The following is a 20,969-nucleotide window of genomic DNA, read 5'->3' as shown; positions in this document are numbered from 1 at the left end:
TTAACAAATATTGTTATGCTAAAATTTTTTAAGTTCCAGTAAATACACCACATTACTGCAACTATGATTGGCGATGCCAACGTGATAAGAAGATATGGCGACGAGCAGAAATGTGTCCGAGGATCGGCTGGAAGCAAATAAGGTTAGCATTAAAATTCCTCCTTTTTGGAATGAAAAATCTGAAATATGGTTCTATGAAGTAGAGGCACAGTTCAGTATTTGTGAAACTGTTCCTGAAAACACTATATTTAATCATTTAGTGTCACATTTAGAACCAAAACACATCGAGAATATCTCTGACATCATGTGTGGCATGAAAGTGAATATGTATTTGTGATCTACGGGTAGCGTCTTTGATAGTAATCAAAACATCCTCCATCCTGGGTTTGAACCCTGCCGCTACTTAGATTTTCAATACCAATCATCAGCAATGGCAGCCAAAGATTTCCAGCATAATGAGTCATCCTCATTCTGCCAATGACCTTGTCAAAGAGGGCAGAGGAGCAGACAGAGGTTCAGCACACTCTCTTGTCCTTGGATTCAGGAACTGCCCTTGGAGGCAGAAGAATCAGCAATGATCAACAATACTATGATGATGCAGAAGACAATGGAAACCAATGCATTAAAGACACACAATGTGTACCCACAAGGCAGCTGAAAATGGTGTAACAGGAGCAGTGTTTGTTATGAATAGGAATGTTGGGCAGAGAGTGTATTACTGCATACAGTTCACTGATAGGGTTGTTCTCACCAGAATCAACAGCAAATCAACATCAACAATGATAATTCAGATATACATGCCGACATCACAAGCTGAAGATGAAGAGATACATGAAGTGTATAAGGATATTGAACGGGTAATTCAGTACGTAAAAGGAGATGAAAATCTAATAGTCATGGGGGACTGGAATGCAGTTGTAGGGGAAGGCGTAGAAGAAAGGGTTCCAAGAGAATATGGGCTTGGTACTAAGAATGAGAGAAAAGAAAGACAACAGGAGTTCTGCAACAAATTTCAGCTAGTAATAGCAAATGCTCTGTTCAAGAACCATAAGGGGCAGAGGTATAATTGGAAAAGACTGGGAGGTACAGGAAGATTTCAGTTACACCACATCATGGTCAGGCAGAGATTCCGAAAGACATACCCGGGAGCAGATATAGACTCTGATCACAATGTAGTAGTGATGAACATAGGCTGAAGTTCACGAGATTAGTCAGCAAGAATCAATAACCAAGTAGTAGGACATGGAAGTGCTAAGGAATGAAAAGATACACTGTAAGTTCTCTGAGGCTATAGACACTACTGTGCGGAATATCTTTAATGGGCAGATCACATGAAGAGGAATGGAGAACCCTACAAAGGGCAATCACAGAAGTTGAGAAGAAAAACATGGGATGATAAAGGTAACTGCGAAGAAACCATGGCTATCAGAAAAAATACTTCAGTTGATCAAAGAAAGAATGAAATACAAAAATGATCAGAGAAATTCAGGAATGCAGAAATACAAATCACTCAGGAATGAAATAAGTAGAAAGTGCAGAAGTTACGATGAAATGGTTACAAGAACCACACGAAGAAATCAAAAAACCGTTGATTGTCGGAAGGACTGACTCAGCATGACTAAAAGTCAAAACAATCTTTGGTGAAATTGAAAGGAAGGGTGGTAACATTAAAAGTGCAATGTGAATTCCGCTGTTAAATGCAGAGGAATGAGCGGATAAGTGGAAAGAGGGCACTGAAGGCCTCTATGAGAGGAAGATTTCTCTGTTGGGATAGAAAAATAAACAGGAGTCGACATAGAAGAAGAGATGGGGGAGCCAGTATTAGAACCAGAATTTAAAAGAACTTTCGCAGAGTTAAGATCAATTAAGGCAGAAAGGATACATAGCATTCCATCTGAATTTCTGAAATCATTAAGGGAAAAGCCAACAAAACGAATATTCAGGCTGGTGGGTAGAAAGTATGAGTCTGGTGTTATGCCATCTGACCTTTGGAAGAGTATCATCCACACAATTCTGAAGGCTACAAGTGCTGACAAGTGCAGGAATTATTGCACAATCTGCTTAAGAGCTCAGGCATCCAAGCTCGTTCCACATCATTACGAAATATCGTATTCATGATCCATGGAACTAGTAATAATCTAATCTAATCTAATCTAATCTAGAGAAGAATGGGAAAGAAAATTGAGATTTATTACATGACGATCAGTTTGGCTTCAGGAAATGTAAAGGCACCAAAGTGGCAGTTCTCACATCGCGCTTGCTAATGGAAGAAAGACTAAAGAAAAATCAAGTCACTTTCACGTTTGTATGATCTGTCCACCTGGGAAAAGCTTTCAACAATGTAAAATGGTGCAATTTCTCAGGAAAATAGGGGTACGCTACAGGGAGAGGTGGATAATATACAATACGTACAAGAGCCAAGAGGGAATAAAACGAGAGTTAAGACCAAGAACAAAGTGTTTAGATTAAAATGAGTGTAAGACAGGGAAGTAGTCTTTTGCCTCTACTGTTCAGTATGCAGGGTGGTCCATTGATAGTGACCAGGCTAATATCTCACGAAATAAGCATCAAACGAAAAAACTCGAAAGAACAAAACTCGTCTAGCTTGAAGGGCGAAACCAGATGGCGCTATGGTTGGCCCACTAGATGGTGCTGCCATAGGTCAAATGGATATCCACTGCATTTTTTAAAAAATAGGAACCCCCATTTTTTATTACATATTCGTGTAGTACGTAAAGAAATATGAATGTTTTAGTTGGACCACTTTTCTCGCTTTGTGATAGATGGCGCTGTAATAGTCATAAACGTGTAAGTATGTGGTATCGCGTAACATTCCGACAGTGCGGACGGTATTTGCTTCATGATACATTACCCGTGTTAAAATGGACCATTCACCAATTGCGGAAAAGGTCGGTATCATGTTGATGTATGGCTATTGTGATCAAAATGTCCAATGGGCGTGTGCTATGTATGCTGCTCGGTATCCTGGGTGACATCATCCAAGTGTTCAGACCATCCCCTGGAAAGTTACGTTAGTTAAGGAAACGGGAAGTGTTCAACAACATGTGAAATGTGAACCATGACCTGTAACAAATGATGACGCCCAAGTAGGTGTTTTAGCTGCTGTCGCAGCCAATACGCACATCAGTAGCATCTCAAAAACGTCAGTGTTGAGAATGCTACAGCATCGATTGCACCCGTACTATATTTCTATGCACCAGGAATTGCACGGCAATGACTTTGAACGTCGTGTACAGTTCTGCCACTGGGCAAAAGATAAATTACGGAACGATGACAGATTTTTTGCACATGTTCTATTTAGCAACGAAGCGTCATTCACCAACAGCGGTAATGTAAACCGACATAATATGCACTATTGGGCAATGGAGAATCCACGATGACTGTGACAAGTGGAACATCAGCGACCTTGACAGGTTAATGTATGGTGCGGCATTATGGGAGGATGGATAACTGGCCCCCATTTTATCGATGGCAATCTAAAAGGTGCAATGTATGCTGATTTCCTACACAATGTTCTACTGATGTTACTACAAGATGTTTCACTGCATGACGGAATGGCGTTGTACTTCCAACATGATGGATGTCCGGCACATAGCTCACGTGCGGTTGAAGCAGTATTGACTAGCATATTACATGACAGGTGAACTGGTCGTTGAAGCACCATACCATACCATGGCCCGAACGTTCACCTGATCTGACGTCCGTGGATTTCTTTCTGCGGAGAAAGTTGAAGGATATTTGCTATCGTGACCCACCGACAACGCCTGACAACATGCGACAGCACATTGTCGATGTATGTGCCAACACTACGGAAGGCGAACTACTCACTGTTGAGAGGAATGTCGTTACACGCATTGCCAAATGCATTGAGGTTGACGGACATCATTTTGAGCATTTATTACATTAATGTGGTATTTACAGGTAATCACGCTGTAACAGCATGCATTCTCAGGAATGATAAGTTCACAAAGGTACATGTATCACATTGGAAAAACCAAAATAAAATGTTCAAACCTACCTATGATCTGTATTTTAATTTAAAAAACCTACCTGTTATCAACTGTTCATCTAAAATTGTGAGCCATATGTTTGTGACTATTACAGCGCCATCTATCACAATGCGAAAAAAGTGGTCCAACTAAAACAATATATGTCATAAAAATTGAGGGTTCCTATTTTTAAAAAAATGGAGTTGATATCCGTTTGACCTATGGCAGTGCCATCTAGCGGGCCAACCACAGCGCCATCTGGTTTCCCCCTCCAAGCTAGACAAGTTTCGTTCTTTGTAGTTTTTTTGTTTGATGCTGAGGTATTTGGCCCAGTCACGATCAATGGACCACCCTGTTTATATCAAAGAGGCAATGACAGAAATTAAAGAAACGTTCAAGAGTGGAATTACAATTCAAGGCGAAAGGATATCAATGATACAATTCACTGATAATATTGCTATCATGAGCGAAAGTGAATAAGAATTACATGAGCTGTCTAATGAGTACAGAAAACTGATTGAGAGGAAATCCAAGGAAGATTAATGAGGTAGCAGAAATGAGAAGTGTGAGAAACTTAACATCAGGATTGACTGTCAGGAAGTAGGTGAAGTTAACGAATTCTGGTACCTAGGCAGCAAAATAACTAATGATAGACGGAGCAAGGAGGACATCAAAAGCAGACTAGCACTGGCTGGCAAAATGGACATTCCTGGTCAAGAGAAGTCTGTTAGTATCGAACACAGGTTTTAACTTGAGGAGGAAATTTCTCAGAATGCACATTTGGAGCACAGTATTGCATGGTCATGCAACACAGACTGTGGGGAAACCAGAAAAGAATTGAAGCATCTGAGACGTGGTGCTACATAAAAACATTGAAAATAAAATGGACTGATAAGGTAACAAATTAATAGGTTCTGTCGAGAATCGGAAATGAAAACACAGACAAGAAGGGAAGGATAAATGGACATCTGTTAAGACACCTTGGAATAACTTTCCATAGGACTAGAGGGAGCTGTAGAGATTTAAAAAATGTAGAGGAAGACAGAGATTGGAATACATCCAGCAAATAACTGAGGACATAAGTTGCAAGCGGTGACTCTGAGATAAAGAGGTTGGCACAGGAGTGAAATTAGTGGCCCGGGTGGGACGGGTCTGGAGATTTCAACCAAATATATTCAAAGTAAGCAAAAATAAGCATATTACGAGTCACCGGAATTGATTTGAGAGAACAAAAGCCTAGCTATTTATTATTGCCATGGGTATGCGTGCCGGAAAATGTTCTTAAAACACCCTGACTAGAGAAACTTCCAGATTCTACAAGGAAGATTTAAAGGTCAGTGAAGAGGGGCTTGAAAAAAAACTGCTATAATAGCTGATAGAATAAGAGAAATGAATCCTCACAGGAAATTGTTTATAATGAATAGTGATTCTTATAACCAATAAGACTTTCTGGTAACAATGAATGACGCAATGACAAGAATTTTGGGGCTAAAGGAACACATAGCTGCATTGTCAATTGGTTGTCAAGGCAGGTCCTGCAATACAAGCTTAGACTGGTGATATAATAATAGCCAATGTAAGTCTCAAAACAAATATAACCCTAAGACGAAGTACTGCTATTACCATTTTCGGTTTGGACAGGTACTGTAAACCTGAAAAATACGTACTTCAATTTAACTATAAAAAAATTAAAATTACTTGATAGACGCAATTCATAAGTTATTATCACCCCCGAGATGGCTTACATCAGGTAAGCTTTGCACGACACTGAGTGAAGCCAAATTTTTTAAGATTGTCAATTAGTCATCGTGTCTGGGACAAAAGTCACTTGTTCTCTAGCTGTTTGCAGTGTCATGGGAAACAGCATAGTGGTTAGTGCATAACCTGACTAGTATGAGGTCAAAGGTTTGAATCTCGTAAAATTCAGTGAATTTTTTTTGTTTTTATAAATCTAATCAAAGGAGTCTGATTACTATTTTTACTGAATTAAATGGTTTATATATATATATATATATATATATATATATATATATATATATATATATATATATATATATATATATATATATATATATATATAAAATGGAAGGAAACATTCCACGTGGGAAAAATTATATATAAAAACAAAGATGAGGTGACTTACCGAACAAAAGCGCTGGCAGGTCGATAGACACACAAACAAACACAAACACACACACAAAATTCAAGCTTTCGCAACAAACTGTTGCCTCATCAGGAAAGAGGGAAGGAGAGGGGAAGACGAAAGGAAGTGGGTTTTAAGGGAGAGGGTAAGGAGTCATTCCAATCCCGGGAGCGGAAAGACTTACCTTAGGGGGAAAAAAGGACAGGTATACACTCGCACACACGCACATATCCATCCACACATACAGACACAAGCAGACATGTGCGTGTGTGCGAGTGTATACCTGTCCTTTTTTCCCCCTAAGGTAAGTCTTTCCGCTCCCGGGATTGGAATGACTCCTTACCCTCTCCCTTAAAACCCACTTCCTTTCGTCTTCCCCTCTCCTTCCCTCTTTCCTGATGAGGCAACAGTTTGTTGCGAAAGCTTGAATTTTGTGTGTGTGTTTGTGTGTCTATCGACCTGCCAGCGCTTTTGTTCGGTAAGTCACCTCATCTTTGTTTTTTTTATAAAATATATATATATATATATATATATATATATATATATATATATATATATATATATATATTACTTTGCTGTGTCATTTTCATCACTGGATTGAGTTTTTTTATTGACTTTTCCATTTGCTCTTATTTTTCTTCCCTTTTTTCTGCTTGTGTTGCCTATAATTTGCAACCAGGTGCTGACAGAACTGCTCATTGGCTGGTTAGGTAGCACCCTGTGTAGCCAGTGTGAGTACAGTTTCAGATAACCAATGACAATGAGAAATCACTACTGAAACTGAAATTCTGCTGCAGAAGATGGCTATGCAATACATACTATGAAAGTTTTCTGTCTTGAGCTTGCTCTTAGAGGTTAGCCTTAACTGCCATGAACAAACTGATTGTGATTTTAGTTCTGCTGCAGATTGCTGATTGCTATTCTCTTGGATAAGTTACAAATCACATGTATGTGGTTCAGTTAGGACACAAGTTTAAATTCAGGGCTACAAAAGCTGTCGTCTACTGCACTTCGCTCATTGGTCAGTTACAACCAGTTGTTGCCACAGCATCCCCCATTTCCATCATACCTTGTGGCAGCCACTTCCAACATTGCTCTTCATTACATATTAACAGCATTTGTGAAGTGACCTGCGTGTTTGTGGTCACCTATAACCACGCAGGAGCCAGCACCGGATGTGGCAACACTGTAGCAGCAAGCAACACACATCAACTACCAAGTAATTTTAATCAGACTACAGTCCGAACACAGAATGTGGACCAGCAATTGCATTAGTGGCAAGTTCTACTAACCAAGGCAACAGCCACAAAACCTGCGTATTTGTAACTGACAAAAAAACAGAATTGCAATTTTTAGTTAACAATGGGGCTGATGTTTTTTTTTTATTCCAGCTAACCGAAAGGTTAATGTTTAATCCTCATATACATTGTATACTGCTAATGGCAACAAAATTCCTAAATCTGGGATTGAAATCTTTAATATTGATTTGGGACCGCAGTGTCAATTTCAATAGCCATTTACTGTTGTGAAAATCAATAGATCTGTATTTGAGGCCATTTTTTTTAAATATAGCGTCAATTTCAATAGCTATTTATTGTTGCGAATATAACTAAAGCTATGTTGGGAACCAATTTTTTGAATAAATTCCAATAATTAGTAAATGTCCATACTTATATAACCAAGTTCAGTTCTGAGGGTGACATGTCAGTCTCAGAAGAAAATGTCACAATTAACAAGAGTCAAATTACAAAATTTACAGGCCAACTGTTGTAGTATTCAGATTACCATAACCTAATGTGGTACCCATCAAAATCACATATGATGTTGAATACTTGATACCACTGAAGGTCCACCCATGTTTCTTAGAGCAAGACAGTTATACTCAAGAATTTAAATCCACATTAGGCAGTGGCATCACTAGGCCACGCCATCTCTTCCCATGGCACTCAAGAAGGATGGCTTGCTACGTCTCTGTGGAGATTACAGATGGTGAAATGAAAACAGTTCCTGACCTTTATCCTGTACCTGGAATAGGAAATTTTCACTGTATTCTGTAAGGCAAAAACAATTTCTAAAATTGACCTGTTTAAGGCTTATTATCAAATACCCATTTCTGAAGAAGGTAAGAACACAGCTATAATCTCATTATTTGGATTGTATGAATTTAATGTAATGAGTTTCAGTCTGCACAATGAACTTTCAACATTCCAGTGATTCAATGATGAGCTTATGTTCGCAGTGGATTTTGTGTTTCCTTACTTTGACAACATTTTAATTGTTTTATTCAATACTGAAGAACATTGAGCAGATCTCAAACTGGTTCTAGAGTGCTTGTCTAATTACGGACTTCAATTTAACGTCCAAAAATCAATCTTGGAAGTAAATGAAATAGAAAGTGCAAGCAATTATGGAGTACAAGTTAGCTGACTAACTCCATAAGCTCCGTATGTTTCTTGGTCTCGTCAATTATGATCACCACTATCTTATAATTGTGGCACAATCTCAAACTGTTTTGAATGACTATATTAAGGGAGCAAAATAAAAGGATAACACAAATTCAGTGGACTGAGGAAGCAAACAAAAATGTTCAAGAAATTTAAACATTACATTGCAAATGTTGTGCTTGACTTTTCCTAACTATGCATCACTATGCATAGATGCATCAGATGCTGCTGTTGGTTCTGTACTCCAACAATCGGAAAAAGGAAACAGGAAACCAGTTCCATTCTTTTCACAGAAATCATGTCTATCACAGGATTTTTACAGTACCTATGATCAAGAACTGTTGGGAATTTGCCTTTCTGTAAAAAGCTTTAAGCATTTACTGGAAAGAAGAGACTTCATAATCTTCAATAATCATAAGCCACTTACATTTCCTTTTCAGCGAAGTGACGAAAGGCATCTCCTCAACAGATAAAAAGACAACTGCAGTACATTTCACAATTTTCAACTGATATTTGTCATGTCAGTGACCACGACAATATTGCTGTGGATGTCCAATCCAGAAACTATGAGGTAATAATGATGGACTATGATGAAATTGGGAAGAGCCAGTTGAGCAACACCAGGAACTGCAGCAATTCCAAACAGGAATAGACTCCTTAAACTTCAAGTCGTATCAATTTCTATCAGGAAAAAAGACTGTGCTGTGACACTCCAAGTGTGAATATCAGACCCTACATCCCTCAAGCTTTTCGTTATCAAATGTTTCTCCATTTTCATGGTTTAGCTCATCCTGGCATAAGGAACACAGTGAACTGCTAACTAGTGAAATTATTTGATCAAGCATAAAAAGCGATGAGAGACAGTGGACTAAATCCTGTGTTAGCTGCTAGAGATCCAAGATCATTCGCCACAAAAATTGCAATTCAAAAAATTTTTAGAACCTGATGAACATTTCAGTGTTGTACACATTGACCTCATTGGATTTTTGCCTCCTCTTAATGACATGACTTACTGCCCAACTTTTACTGATCATTTTGCATCTTGGATGGAAGCCATACCACTCTAAGATATCATAGCCGAAAAACTAGTGAAAGGCTTCTACCAGCACTTGATTGTAAGATTTGGCATTCAATCACAGGTAATCACCGGCCAAGAAACACAGTTTTAATGGCAATTGCTGAATAATTTGGGCGTAGCTTGTGGAATGAAAATTCAACATACAACGCTGTATCATCTTCAACGCAATGGCACAGTTGAGTGACTACACAGAACTCTGAAGTCTGCAATCACAACCCATAACGTTTCTAACTGAACAGAATCTCTATTAGTCTTGTATTAAGGTTGTGCACTGCAGTCGAGAGATATCAAACCATTTCACTGCACAGATGGTATATGGGAAGACTAGAAGACTTCACGGTGAATTATTTGAAGAGTCAATTATGAAGATTGATCCTGATTCATTTGCATCTGATTTGCAAAAGCAAACATTATGTCTGACACCCAGTACGCTCACAATAGCACATCAGTATTTTTCCCGCGAGACCTGAAATATGAGACATGCAATGTGTTAGGGTTTAAAAAAGAAACATTAGAACCTACATACGATGGTCCTTTCCCTGTCACAGCGAGCCATGAAAAATATTTCGTTATCGAGAGAAAATTTAAACAAATGTATCAGTGGGCAGACATAAAACTAGCCTGTGTGTTGCAGGAAAAAAGGGAATCAGGAAAACATCTTCCAAACTTTTCCACAGATATCCAACCACAACATACCCCAGTGGGACCACCGCCAAATATCAGAGTATTGAAGTCAGGAAAGACTATAAGGTTTCCAAATTGATTCTTGGAGCAAGTTATCTCTGTGGAGAATTTATGAATGATCACATCAGACACTATAAAAAGTTTTTTTGTAGTTCTGTTGTATCTTTATCACATTCATAATATTTGAACTCTATGTTTTCGTATCTCTCTCTTTTTTCCAATATGCTTTATAATTGTTTTGTTTTAATGTCATATTGATGTTTTGTATGAAACTGTCTTCACCATGTGTATGAATTCATAAATTTGTTACTGGTTGGGGAGTAGTGTGAGCACAGTGATAGAAATTTGAACTGAACATTTAAGTTTTATGAATTTGGCAAGACCAACAAAAACAACAACGGATGTTTGGAGAAAAAGCAAATAACATTGTGGGATTATTTATGTATATTGGAAAAATGTTAATAAATATTGCTAAGAACAATTTTTGAGCTCCAGTAAATATACCATGTTACGGCAGTTACGATGGCATGAGCAAGAAAAGCATTTCTGAAAAAGAGAGATTTACTGATTCAAATATCAGTTTAAGTGTTAGTAAGTTTTTCTGAAAGTATTTGTCTTGGATGCAGCAATATACACAACTGACATATAGACAATACACACGAACAGATAAGAAGAGAACATAAGCTTATTAAACGTGAAGCTATAAAGATGAATGCTGAAGATTAGATAGGTAGATTCAGTAAGTACTTAAATCAACTGAGTTGTGAAGAAAAAATATTCATGGAACAACTGACTGAAAGAAAGGACCAACTGATAACGACACATCCTGAGGCATCAAGTAATGTTCAGCTTGGTAATGGGGTTATGTGTGGGTGTTAAAACAGTGGAGGGAGACTACAGTTTGACTACGATAAGCAAGTTCAAACTGGTGTTACTTGCAGTAGCTATAAAGAGATGAAGACTGGCTGGTTTGGGGGAAGAGACCAAACAGCGAGGTCATCGGTCTCATCGGATTAGGGAAGGACGGAGAAGGAAGTCGGCCGTGCCCTTTCAAAGGAACCATCCCGGCATTTGCCTGGAGTGATTTAGGGAAATCACGGAAAACCTAAATCAGGATGGCCGGACGCGGGACTGAACCGTCGTCCTCCCGAATGCGAGTCCAGTGTGCTAGCCACTGCGCCACCTCGCTCGGTAAAGAGATGAAGAGGATTGCAGACTATAGACTAGCACAAAGAGCAGTGTGAAACCAGTCTTTGGGCGGAAGGTAACGACGACGACGAGTTAACTGAGGAACAATGTGAAAGCAGCAAAAAGATTACTTTCACTACAGAACAAAAAACGCAAGTGTGACCACTATCCAGCCAAATAACTAGCAAGAGTATTGCCTTCAAAACTAATTTTGGAGGTAAGGCATTTTCAAGTAGTACTTATTAAGTCATGTCATATATAGATTATCAGCATCAGAATCCTCTGCCACTGTGGTACATATACAAAGTTTCAGTGTAGGTGCTAACATCACAATGTTGGACCACCTCATGCACCCAGCACATGATTCACTCAAGTGCAACTGTGTAACAAGTGCTTTACAGTTAATGTCTGACATACATAACATCAAACTGTGTGTGAAAAATGTGTTTATTTAAAAGATGTTAGTTTGACAGTGTGTGCGTATCAGACACAAGTAACAAAATAGTGTTGCTCACCAATGTTAAGTCTGCATATTATGAAAATATACAAGGGGAAACACTGTATTTATAAGACAATGGCGTGAGACTGAAAGCAAGCCAATTATGCATATACGATATCTTCTTACTTTATCATGCATGGCTTGAAAATGGCTAATAGCTAATGGCTAAAACTAGCTGAAAAGTAAGTTTGATAAAAATAGAAAGAAATCTCTTTAGAAAAATATGTTAAACTTAGAAGCATACTAAGGAATGGAAATGAAGGAAACAGCATGGGCAGGTAAAACAGAATGGTAGCGTGCAGAAAAATGGTAAATGATGAAAAACCAGAAATACTGAAGAAAGAAGATAGTCTCAAATCATAATGTGATCTTAGCTGGTCAAATATAAAGAAGGGAGTACTGATTTCGAGCCCAGGTGGAAGATCAGTTGTGTATGTCAACACATAGCTGTAGTCAAGGATTTGACATCCTTTGGCGCTATTTTGCTAGAACTGGGGTACAACATGGTGCTTATTTCTCCCAAACCTTTAAGAAAAACCCCGACTGAAAAATGGGGGGGGGGGGGGGGGCAGAAGTATCTGGGTGAACAGAGTGTACTCTTTGAAAGTTAAAGAGCTCTATCATTTTCAGTTCACATTAGAAAATTGTTTGCAATATGAAAAAGTGCTCCTATTTCCTCCTCTTACTGCACATATGTGCTATGGGCAGTAAAAGGGATATTTCAAGCAAACTGTCAATAACATTATTCAATACTCTATTAACTGAAATGTCATCTACAGCTACAAAACTGAGTGAACTGACCACAAAGTGCTGTTATTCAAAAGCAATAACTGCTTGGGTTTAAAAGCAATAACTGCTTGGGTTTAAGCCAGGTCACGGGGAAACTTCTGCAAAGATGTAGGAAGTAGGATATAACAAGTACAGGACTGAATGCTCAAAAATGAAGTAAGCAATGATATTGGTGGTGGTGGTTGTGGTGGTGGTGGTGGCAGCAGGAGCAGCAGCAGCAGCAGCAAACAAGCACATACTGCAAGTCAAATTACAATCTATGGAAATCTGCACTGCACTGCACTGCACTGAAGGATATGCACTAGAAGTATTTTGTGTCTCTCCAGTAACCGTTATGTCCAACAGATAACTGTGTTGGCATGTGTCACATATGAAGCACCACTAGGCCGTGCTTTACACAGATTCCAAATAGCCTTGTTGATCATGGATGATTTATCCCATAATACAGCAAGCAATGGTTTGCTATGTTAATAAAATTGGAACAGCAAGGATCTCTTACACCTGACACACTATGAGGACTTGCAGCCAGATGGTAAGTGGTGGCTCTCCAGTCACAGCATGACGACTAGGTATGGGGCTAGTCCTGTGAGCAGCTCTGGGTCAGAAAAAGAAGATCCCTGACAGTTGCAGTGGACTTGGTATGGCCACTTTGCGCATATACCTATAACAGTCACATAACGTGATTTTGTATACGTCTCTATGACAACTCTTCACTGTTGTTGCAGCTCTATAGATGACTATTACTCATGCCTGCTACTGTTTGCCCCTCACAGCTGAAATCTGGCAACAGTGCTGTCACCTGTTGGGGTTCTTCTTCCACTGACTATTATAGTATGATCCCCTTACTACAGAGGGAATCAACAATCTTAATAAGTTGATTTAGCTGAACCAAACACAGTGCACCCATAACATAGATGAGGCCTCACATACAAGGTCCCTGAGGTAAACGTATACACACACACAGCTTTGAAACAGATCTGCAGCACACTCTTCTAACACTTTATAACTGTGAATTACAAGAGATGTGTTCTGTTGAAGAGTCAGAGAAACAAAGAGACTGGAAACCCAAGAAAGAGCACTGCACTGCACTCCACTCCACTCCACTCCTTACTATGGACTGTGTACTAGTTATAGCTATTACAAGGAGGGTAACACTTAATACACTTCCTTGAAGGACACATTCAACTGGTCAAAACTTTGAGACATAACTTCACCAAGTTGGTGCCTAAAATGTTTTGCGATAAGAATGATTGAATGAATACAGATGACCACAGAAGGCCCACTTCTGGAGCTATCATATCTATTCCTATACAGTTTTGTCTACATAGGTAAGTGTGTTGTATAGTCCCCTCTAGAAGGGTAAGAGTGTGTCATCAGTGAATCAGAACCTCCCGAACCCACACTGAGAGTAGCTGAAAGAGCTGCCTTGTCTCTAGTGTCCAGAGCACGCAATGATTAACAATTTGCTCCAGGATTTATCCGATACAGCTTGTTAAAACAAAACTTGTGTAGCTACTGGAGCACATTAGGTCCTTTGCTATGTTGATGAGAGATATCAAAATTGCCTACTGCCATGAGCTTGGAAATTGTCCACTTTGTCATACAGAACTAAAATATTCTGAGAGGATTTTCTTTCATTCTGTTTGAAAGTGCCACAGAATGCTATCTTGGATGTAGTCTTGACCGAGTGCAGCATACAAGTCTTGGACAACCCCGGACAATGTCAATACCAGCTCTCTTATGTAGAAGGGACAGTAATATGACTCGGAAGTGCTGGACCTGAAGTTCAACACTCCTCGCATTGGACTGCTGGATTCTGACTGGAAAAGGTGGCAGCTATTGCAAAGCACTCTGCTATTGTTGGGGCTTAATCCCCAGATCTTGAATGCAGGTTTCTTTGCCTTAGCATGGCTGCTACAGGTGACCAACCACTTCTGGGAATCATCTTGGTGGCTTACCATGCTTCTATGGAATAAGTGAAATGGTTGAATAAAGACCAGAAACACTCAAAATGGCCACTTTTGGCTCTCCTTGACTGTATGTCAAGCTTGGGCTCTCATTACCTGAAAGGCTGCAAGGCTTTCCGTCATCGGTTGGTATTTAAACAGTCACACAGTTGCACAACTGACTCACACCCTTGCCTGTGCAGCAATCAGCTTGCTCTCTTGGATCACTATCCTAATGGCCTGCTTTCCAAGACTAGGCTGGCAGATGGAAGCACAGTGGGAAGAGGTCATTTAAATAGAAGTTGTAAGTAACTTACCACCAAGCATGATACTGCATGTTTAAGACAGAGGAATGGCACATTAGCAGTGCTATACTGTGCAATTGCCGTGATGAGATACAAGCAGCAGTGGTATGTGTTATCTACAAAAATAGCCACCCCTCTTTTGCCTCTTTCCCAGTAACATCATTCTGAAAGTGACGATATAACAATTTTCCTTGCCCTAGGAGCTTCCCTGAATCTGTTGATATTACAGTTGTAGTACGAGAGCCTTTTTATTGGTGAGGTTTGTCTGTCTTTCCATTTATCCTTCTGCCAAGTTTGGGAGCCTAAGTAGGATAGTGGATTGGGGGAGGGGCCCAGTGGTTACACACACACAGACACACACACACACACACACACACACACACACACACACACACACACACACACACTCTTCATAATCTAGAGTGTCTGTAAAGTGTCACCAAACAAACTTAATTCAGTCTTTCATTTCACTAACTTTTTTCCCCCTGTTTATATTGTGGTGATGAAAATGGAAATTTACCTACTATGGAACACTAGTCGATCTCCAAAAGGAAATTCTCACTTTGCACAAGTGTGTGCACTGATAAGAAATTCCTAGCAGATTAAAACTGTGAGTCGGCTGAGACTTGAATTCGGGACCACTTCCTTTTGTGGGCAAGTGCTCTAACTACTGAACCACCTAAGCATGACTCATGGCCTATCCTCACAGCTTCACTTCCACCAGTACCTAATCTCCTACTTTCCAAACTTCACAGAAGTCCTCCTGTAAAACATATGGGACTAGCACTCCTGGAAGGAAGGATACTGCATCTCTGCATGGCTTAGAAATAGGAAGGACGACTGGGTTTAACATCCCAATCGAGATTAGTAGGAACTGGAGCACTAGCTCAGACTGTGTCAAAGATGGAGAAGGAAATTGGCTGTGCCCTTTCAAAGGAACCATCCTAGTATTTGCCTGGAGTGATTTAGCAAAATCATGGAAAACCTAAATTTGGATGGCCGGACCTGGGTTTGAACTGTCATCCTTCCAAATTCGTGTCCAGTGGGCAAACCACTGCACCACCTCGCTTGGTGGCTTAGCCAAAGCCTGGGGGAGGTTTCCAGAATGAAACTTTCACTCTGCAGTGGAGTGTACAGTGATACGAAATGTCTTGGCAGATTAAAACTGTGTGCTGGACCGAGACTTGAAGTCCAGACCTTTGCAAGATAGGAGATAAGGTACTGGCAGAAGTGAAGTTGTGAGGACAGGTCACGAATCATGATTTGACTGCTCAGATGGTACAGCACTTGCCCGCAGAAGGCAAAGGTTCTGAGTTTGAGCGTGTGTCCCACACAGTTTTAATTTGCCAGGAAGATTCAATAATAGATCTGTCTTTGCCCAGGTGTGTTTTGTAACTATTGCACACCTAAAGTGCATTTGTAATCACATAATTTTATTTTTCAATACTTTTCTCATTTCTTATGGGCATACTAACTCTTTGCACCTGATTTTTCTCTGTTGTTGCAAATGATATTACGAAGGCAGTCATCTTTTTCGCTTCACTGTATGGTGTTTGCTTAACCACTTTAGCTTCCTGGGTATTTTTCTCCTTCTTGCACGTCGAACAAAGTAGACTTCAGGCAGGCTGCTGTCACCACGTGTAATAAAAGAAGGCAGAGATGTAAATGCAGTACCACTTTCATGGACGTCTTTGCCAAAATTTCTGCTAGTTTCATGATGCTTACATTTTATGTTGTTCTGGCCTTTTGAAGCAGATAAATCCTGTTTTGACATAGTCAGGAGAAACAGATGTATTAAAGTTCACAATTGTAGATATCTTTTGTGGATCACCACAAGACTTTCCATGGCATTAGCATGCATCACCAGTCATTCCATCAGCCTTCAACACTTACTGAATTTCACTTGTTAACTGCACAGGCACTACAGACCTAGATGAAAAATCTTTAGTGCAATTCTGTCACAACTGGGCAATCTACAGCAGTATTATTTGACATGAAAGTAGCATTTTCCACTAGCAGTGCCCAATACTGGAGGCATTTCATCAACATCAGCATTACTGTGTCATAAAAAGCTCTCTGAATATTGAAACGTGACTACTTTTCTAATTCATCTCTCTCGACAGTTCAAAACACATTCTAGCAGTATATGCACGTTCAGTTACTATTACCTAGCAGCATCTTTTGTTGTGTGTCCCAGGAAGAATTCTAGTAAGTTGGGTGTTAGTACTGCCCTACTGCCCACCCGAACTGGTAGGAGTGTTTTTGTAGGTTTCATATGTGACTCGTGTGCAGCTAGGGTTATACGTGTTGACTTTGGACATAGCTCCACTTACCTGGGCACGCCTCATTAAACTAGGCTGCACCATATGCCCGAGATATCGTCCAATAAAGACTGTTTCAGCAATGTACAATACAGAAGCTTACAGTTATAAAGAACTAGCAGTGTCACCAGTCCACTGTTTGGGAAACCTAATTTCACAAAATTCAAGTTTAGCCAGCTAGAACTGAGCTCCATTAAGCATCAACCACTTTTATTTTACAGACAGCCAAGGAGAAAGACAGTATCTCCCCTATGCAGACCGCCCCCCCCCCCCCCCCAAAAAAAAAAAAAAAAAAAAAATCTGCTTCCTTTTCTTCCTCTAAAATGCCTCTCATTACCTCCTTTTCATGTACATCTTATCTTCCAACTGCTGCACATCTTTCCTCTCCCCTCACTGCTGTTAGTCAGATGCCACAGACACATGCAGGTGTGTGGTGTGTCACTTATTGCCCTCTCACAAGTTATTTTTTTCTCTGCCAGTTCCCTTGATTGAAGACAATAAATAACTTCTCTATTTTATTTTCTCCCATCATCTCCTCTTTCTGCTGGATGATGAAACATCTAGATGCTTTTCTGTCATCCTTTATTTACACCCACACTTAAGTGTCGCTTGTCAAATACTTGAGTCGACAAAGTTTGATATACGAAGTGTCACAGGGTTTTAATTGAATTTAAACTTTGTGTAGCTTGTTAACTTCAGGTAAAAGTTTATCACTAGCTTGTGTCACTTCACTTCACATCTGTGTGCAAATGACAGGTATCTTACAGATTTTGCTCAGATTGCTAGAAAGGTCTGAATTGCAACACACAGATTTAGCCTATGTTTGCTAAATTTTAAATGCTCTCATCACACAAAGATAATTTTACATACTACCAATAAAAATTGGAACATAATTCTTTGTATGGTAATAAGCTGATGCTAATGTTAAATAAAAAATAAAAAGTTAAGTAAACAAGTTAATACTCCCAAAAGAAAAACAAATGCAACAGCAATGCATACTGACTGTATAAACACAACATGCAAGGGGAAAAATTTAGATGGCACACCTTTGGAGGATTGATGAGCCTACGGAAGAAGTATATTTCATCTTCTATTACAGCATTACTATGAGCATATTTTTTAAGTCCTTCTCTAGGTAATTTTTTAATCTGGCGGCGAGATTCATCATATACAGATTCACAGACGTATACATCTTGTTCTGGTATCTCTGTTGGGCGACCTGCAACAATTCGGTTATTATTCGCAAAAATACATATTGTGAAGACAAAACTCATGGGAAAATTATCATGTTGCACAAATCAATTAGAATATAAAACTGATCACAAAATGTGACCTATTGATCATTAATTACAGAACGGATCTGACTAAGAGAACTACACAATGCAATTTCCTATCCCACCACCACCAACCTTTTTTGACTTAAAAAAAAAAAAAAAAAAAAAAAAAAAAAAAAAAAAAAAAAAAAAAAAAAAAAAAAGGAGGAGGAATTACAAACAGCGAGGTGTCATTTTAAATTGGCATAACATAACGAAGAAACCAAGTGCAACATAATTTAACTAAACCCATAAATTTGAAGAATCATTAATCCGTAAATATTTGATTGTAGGTTGAAAAGTACAGCTTGGTCAAGCACAGTGTGTGACAGGGGCAGCACTGTGTCATATTATCTGCATGTTGCGATAGGGAGGGGAAAGCACAATTGACAATCTTGTCAATGGTCACCGAACCTCGAACTCAACCACAAAAGCTTTGTTCCACCTTTGCTAAAACCTTTCCCGCATTAATATGTCATTTTGTATGTGAATTTGTTCTCACAAAATAATGCACATCCAAATCAAAGATGGTGTTTATCAGCTTTACGTGACTGCTGTTTTCAGAAACTACACTGTGTTCTAACTAGGTTGCTGTTCTGCTGTGAACTAATGATGGATGAAAAAAATTACAATAAATGTTGAAAAATTTACAATAAAGAACAGCAATTTATACCACAATATTTACACGGAGTAGGACATACTACATTAGGAGAACATAAATGACCATCTTGCAAATGTTTTTTCTATTTTTTAAGTAATACACTTCAGCCTCAGGTCACACAAACGGGATCATTACTGGTTATGACTTCTCAGCAAATCATCATCATCCAATGACTACTTTATTTAAAAAAGGAAAAAACAGGGATAGTAAAACACAAGGAAACAAAATCACAAAATCAAATTTACTTCTGTACAAAACAATTCACACTTTCATACATTACATATTTACTCATCAAAGTGCAACTCAGCACGTCAGGAAAAGTGCTCACAATGTAAACATAACTTCACTCTTGATTGTTGGAAAACTACGTAAGTAGTCAGTATGGTCATGTCTAATAGCCGCTTGATTTGACAATTATTTCATACTGGCTGTTCAGTGTACACTTGCGGTAAGTGACCATTGGTAACCAATTAGTCAATTGCGAAACACATTTGTAGGCAGACATCTTTTAACCTGAAACTTCAAATGTTTCAAATCACTCTGAGTACTACGAGACTTAACTACAGGGGTCATCAGTCCCCTAGAACTTAGAACTACATAAACCCAACTAGGATTCGAACCCGCGACTGTAGCGGTCGCACGGTTCCAGACTGTAGCGCCTAGAACCTGCAACTTCCTGGCAGATTAAAACTGAGAGCCAGCTCAAGACTCGAACTCGGGACATTTGCCTTTCGTGGGCAAGGCAGGAGACGAGGTACTGGTGGAATTAAAGCTGTGAGGACGGGTTGTGAGTTGTGCTTGGGTAACTCAGATGGTAAAGCACTTGCCCGCAAAAGACAAAGGTCCCAAGTTTGAGTCTCGGTCCAGCACACAGTTTTAATCTGCCAGGAAGTTTCATATCAGCGCACACTCCGCTGCAGATTGAAAATTTCTGCTCTGGATCATTTAAACTGATCTAGTGTATGGCTTGATTACCTGCATCAGTAGTTACGTAATTTTTTAATAGTTTTCACTTTGTGAAGAGTATATCTCACAATGAACTTTCATTGTAAATATTTTGATTTTATATTTATGATTTACAAATAACTAACTTCGTACTCTTACATAGCTGACTGTAGTCATAAGCCCCATCAATCAAAGTGTAGAAATGTTAACGTGGTTTCCTCTTTTTACTATCTCTTTTTCAACAGAGCATCTGATGAAGACATGCTAAGAAGCCTAAACTGGTAATGATACCATACGTAAGAGATAAGGATGAAACGTATGTAACTAAACGAATCGGTATGCTTAACCTTACAGCAACACAGCGTCACACCGTAAGCTACCTTGAAAACTACCACCACCAACATTCTCTTTAATACACAGATTACCTGTCATTTAAAAGATTAGTAAGAAACTAATAGTACAAAAAGAGCCTTGTTTTCACATGAATTACATTCCAAGTAATGACAAGAGAAAAATAAATATGCGCTGTCTTCCGTAAAATACATTTGGAGCACAGAATTCAGACTCTCAGTCTTTATTTCACCATCTTCAATTTTCATGTGTGCATATTTAATGAACAACTGTGTACGAGGCATTTTTTTAA

The 20,969-nt window shown here is 39.1% G+C and overlaps 1 protein-coding gene across 1 annotated transcript in view; it reads right to left on the bottom strand.

Moving 5' to 3' along the window:
- The window catches only part of LOC126412869 (protein polybromo-1), a 325,260-nt gene that overhangs the window by 50,395 nt on the left and 253,896 nt on the right, over positions 1-20,969 (bottom strand). The window contains 1 exon segment of the mRNA XM_050082745.1: positions 18,454-18,626. Within this exon segment, the coding sequence (XP_049938702.1) occupies positions 18,454-18,626 (173 nt within the window).

The sequence above is a fragment of the Schistocerca serialis genome, chromosome 7, assembly GCF_023864345.2.
Source record: "Schistocerca serialis cubense isolate TAMUIC-IGC-003099 chromosome 7, iqSchSeri2.2, whole genome shotgun sequence".
Classification (NCBI taxonomy): Eukaryota; Metazoa; Arthropoda; class Insecta; order Orthoptera; family Acrididae; genus Schistocerca; species Schistocerca serialis.
This window is presented reverse-complemented; position numbering and strand designations above follow the sequence as displayed.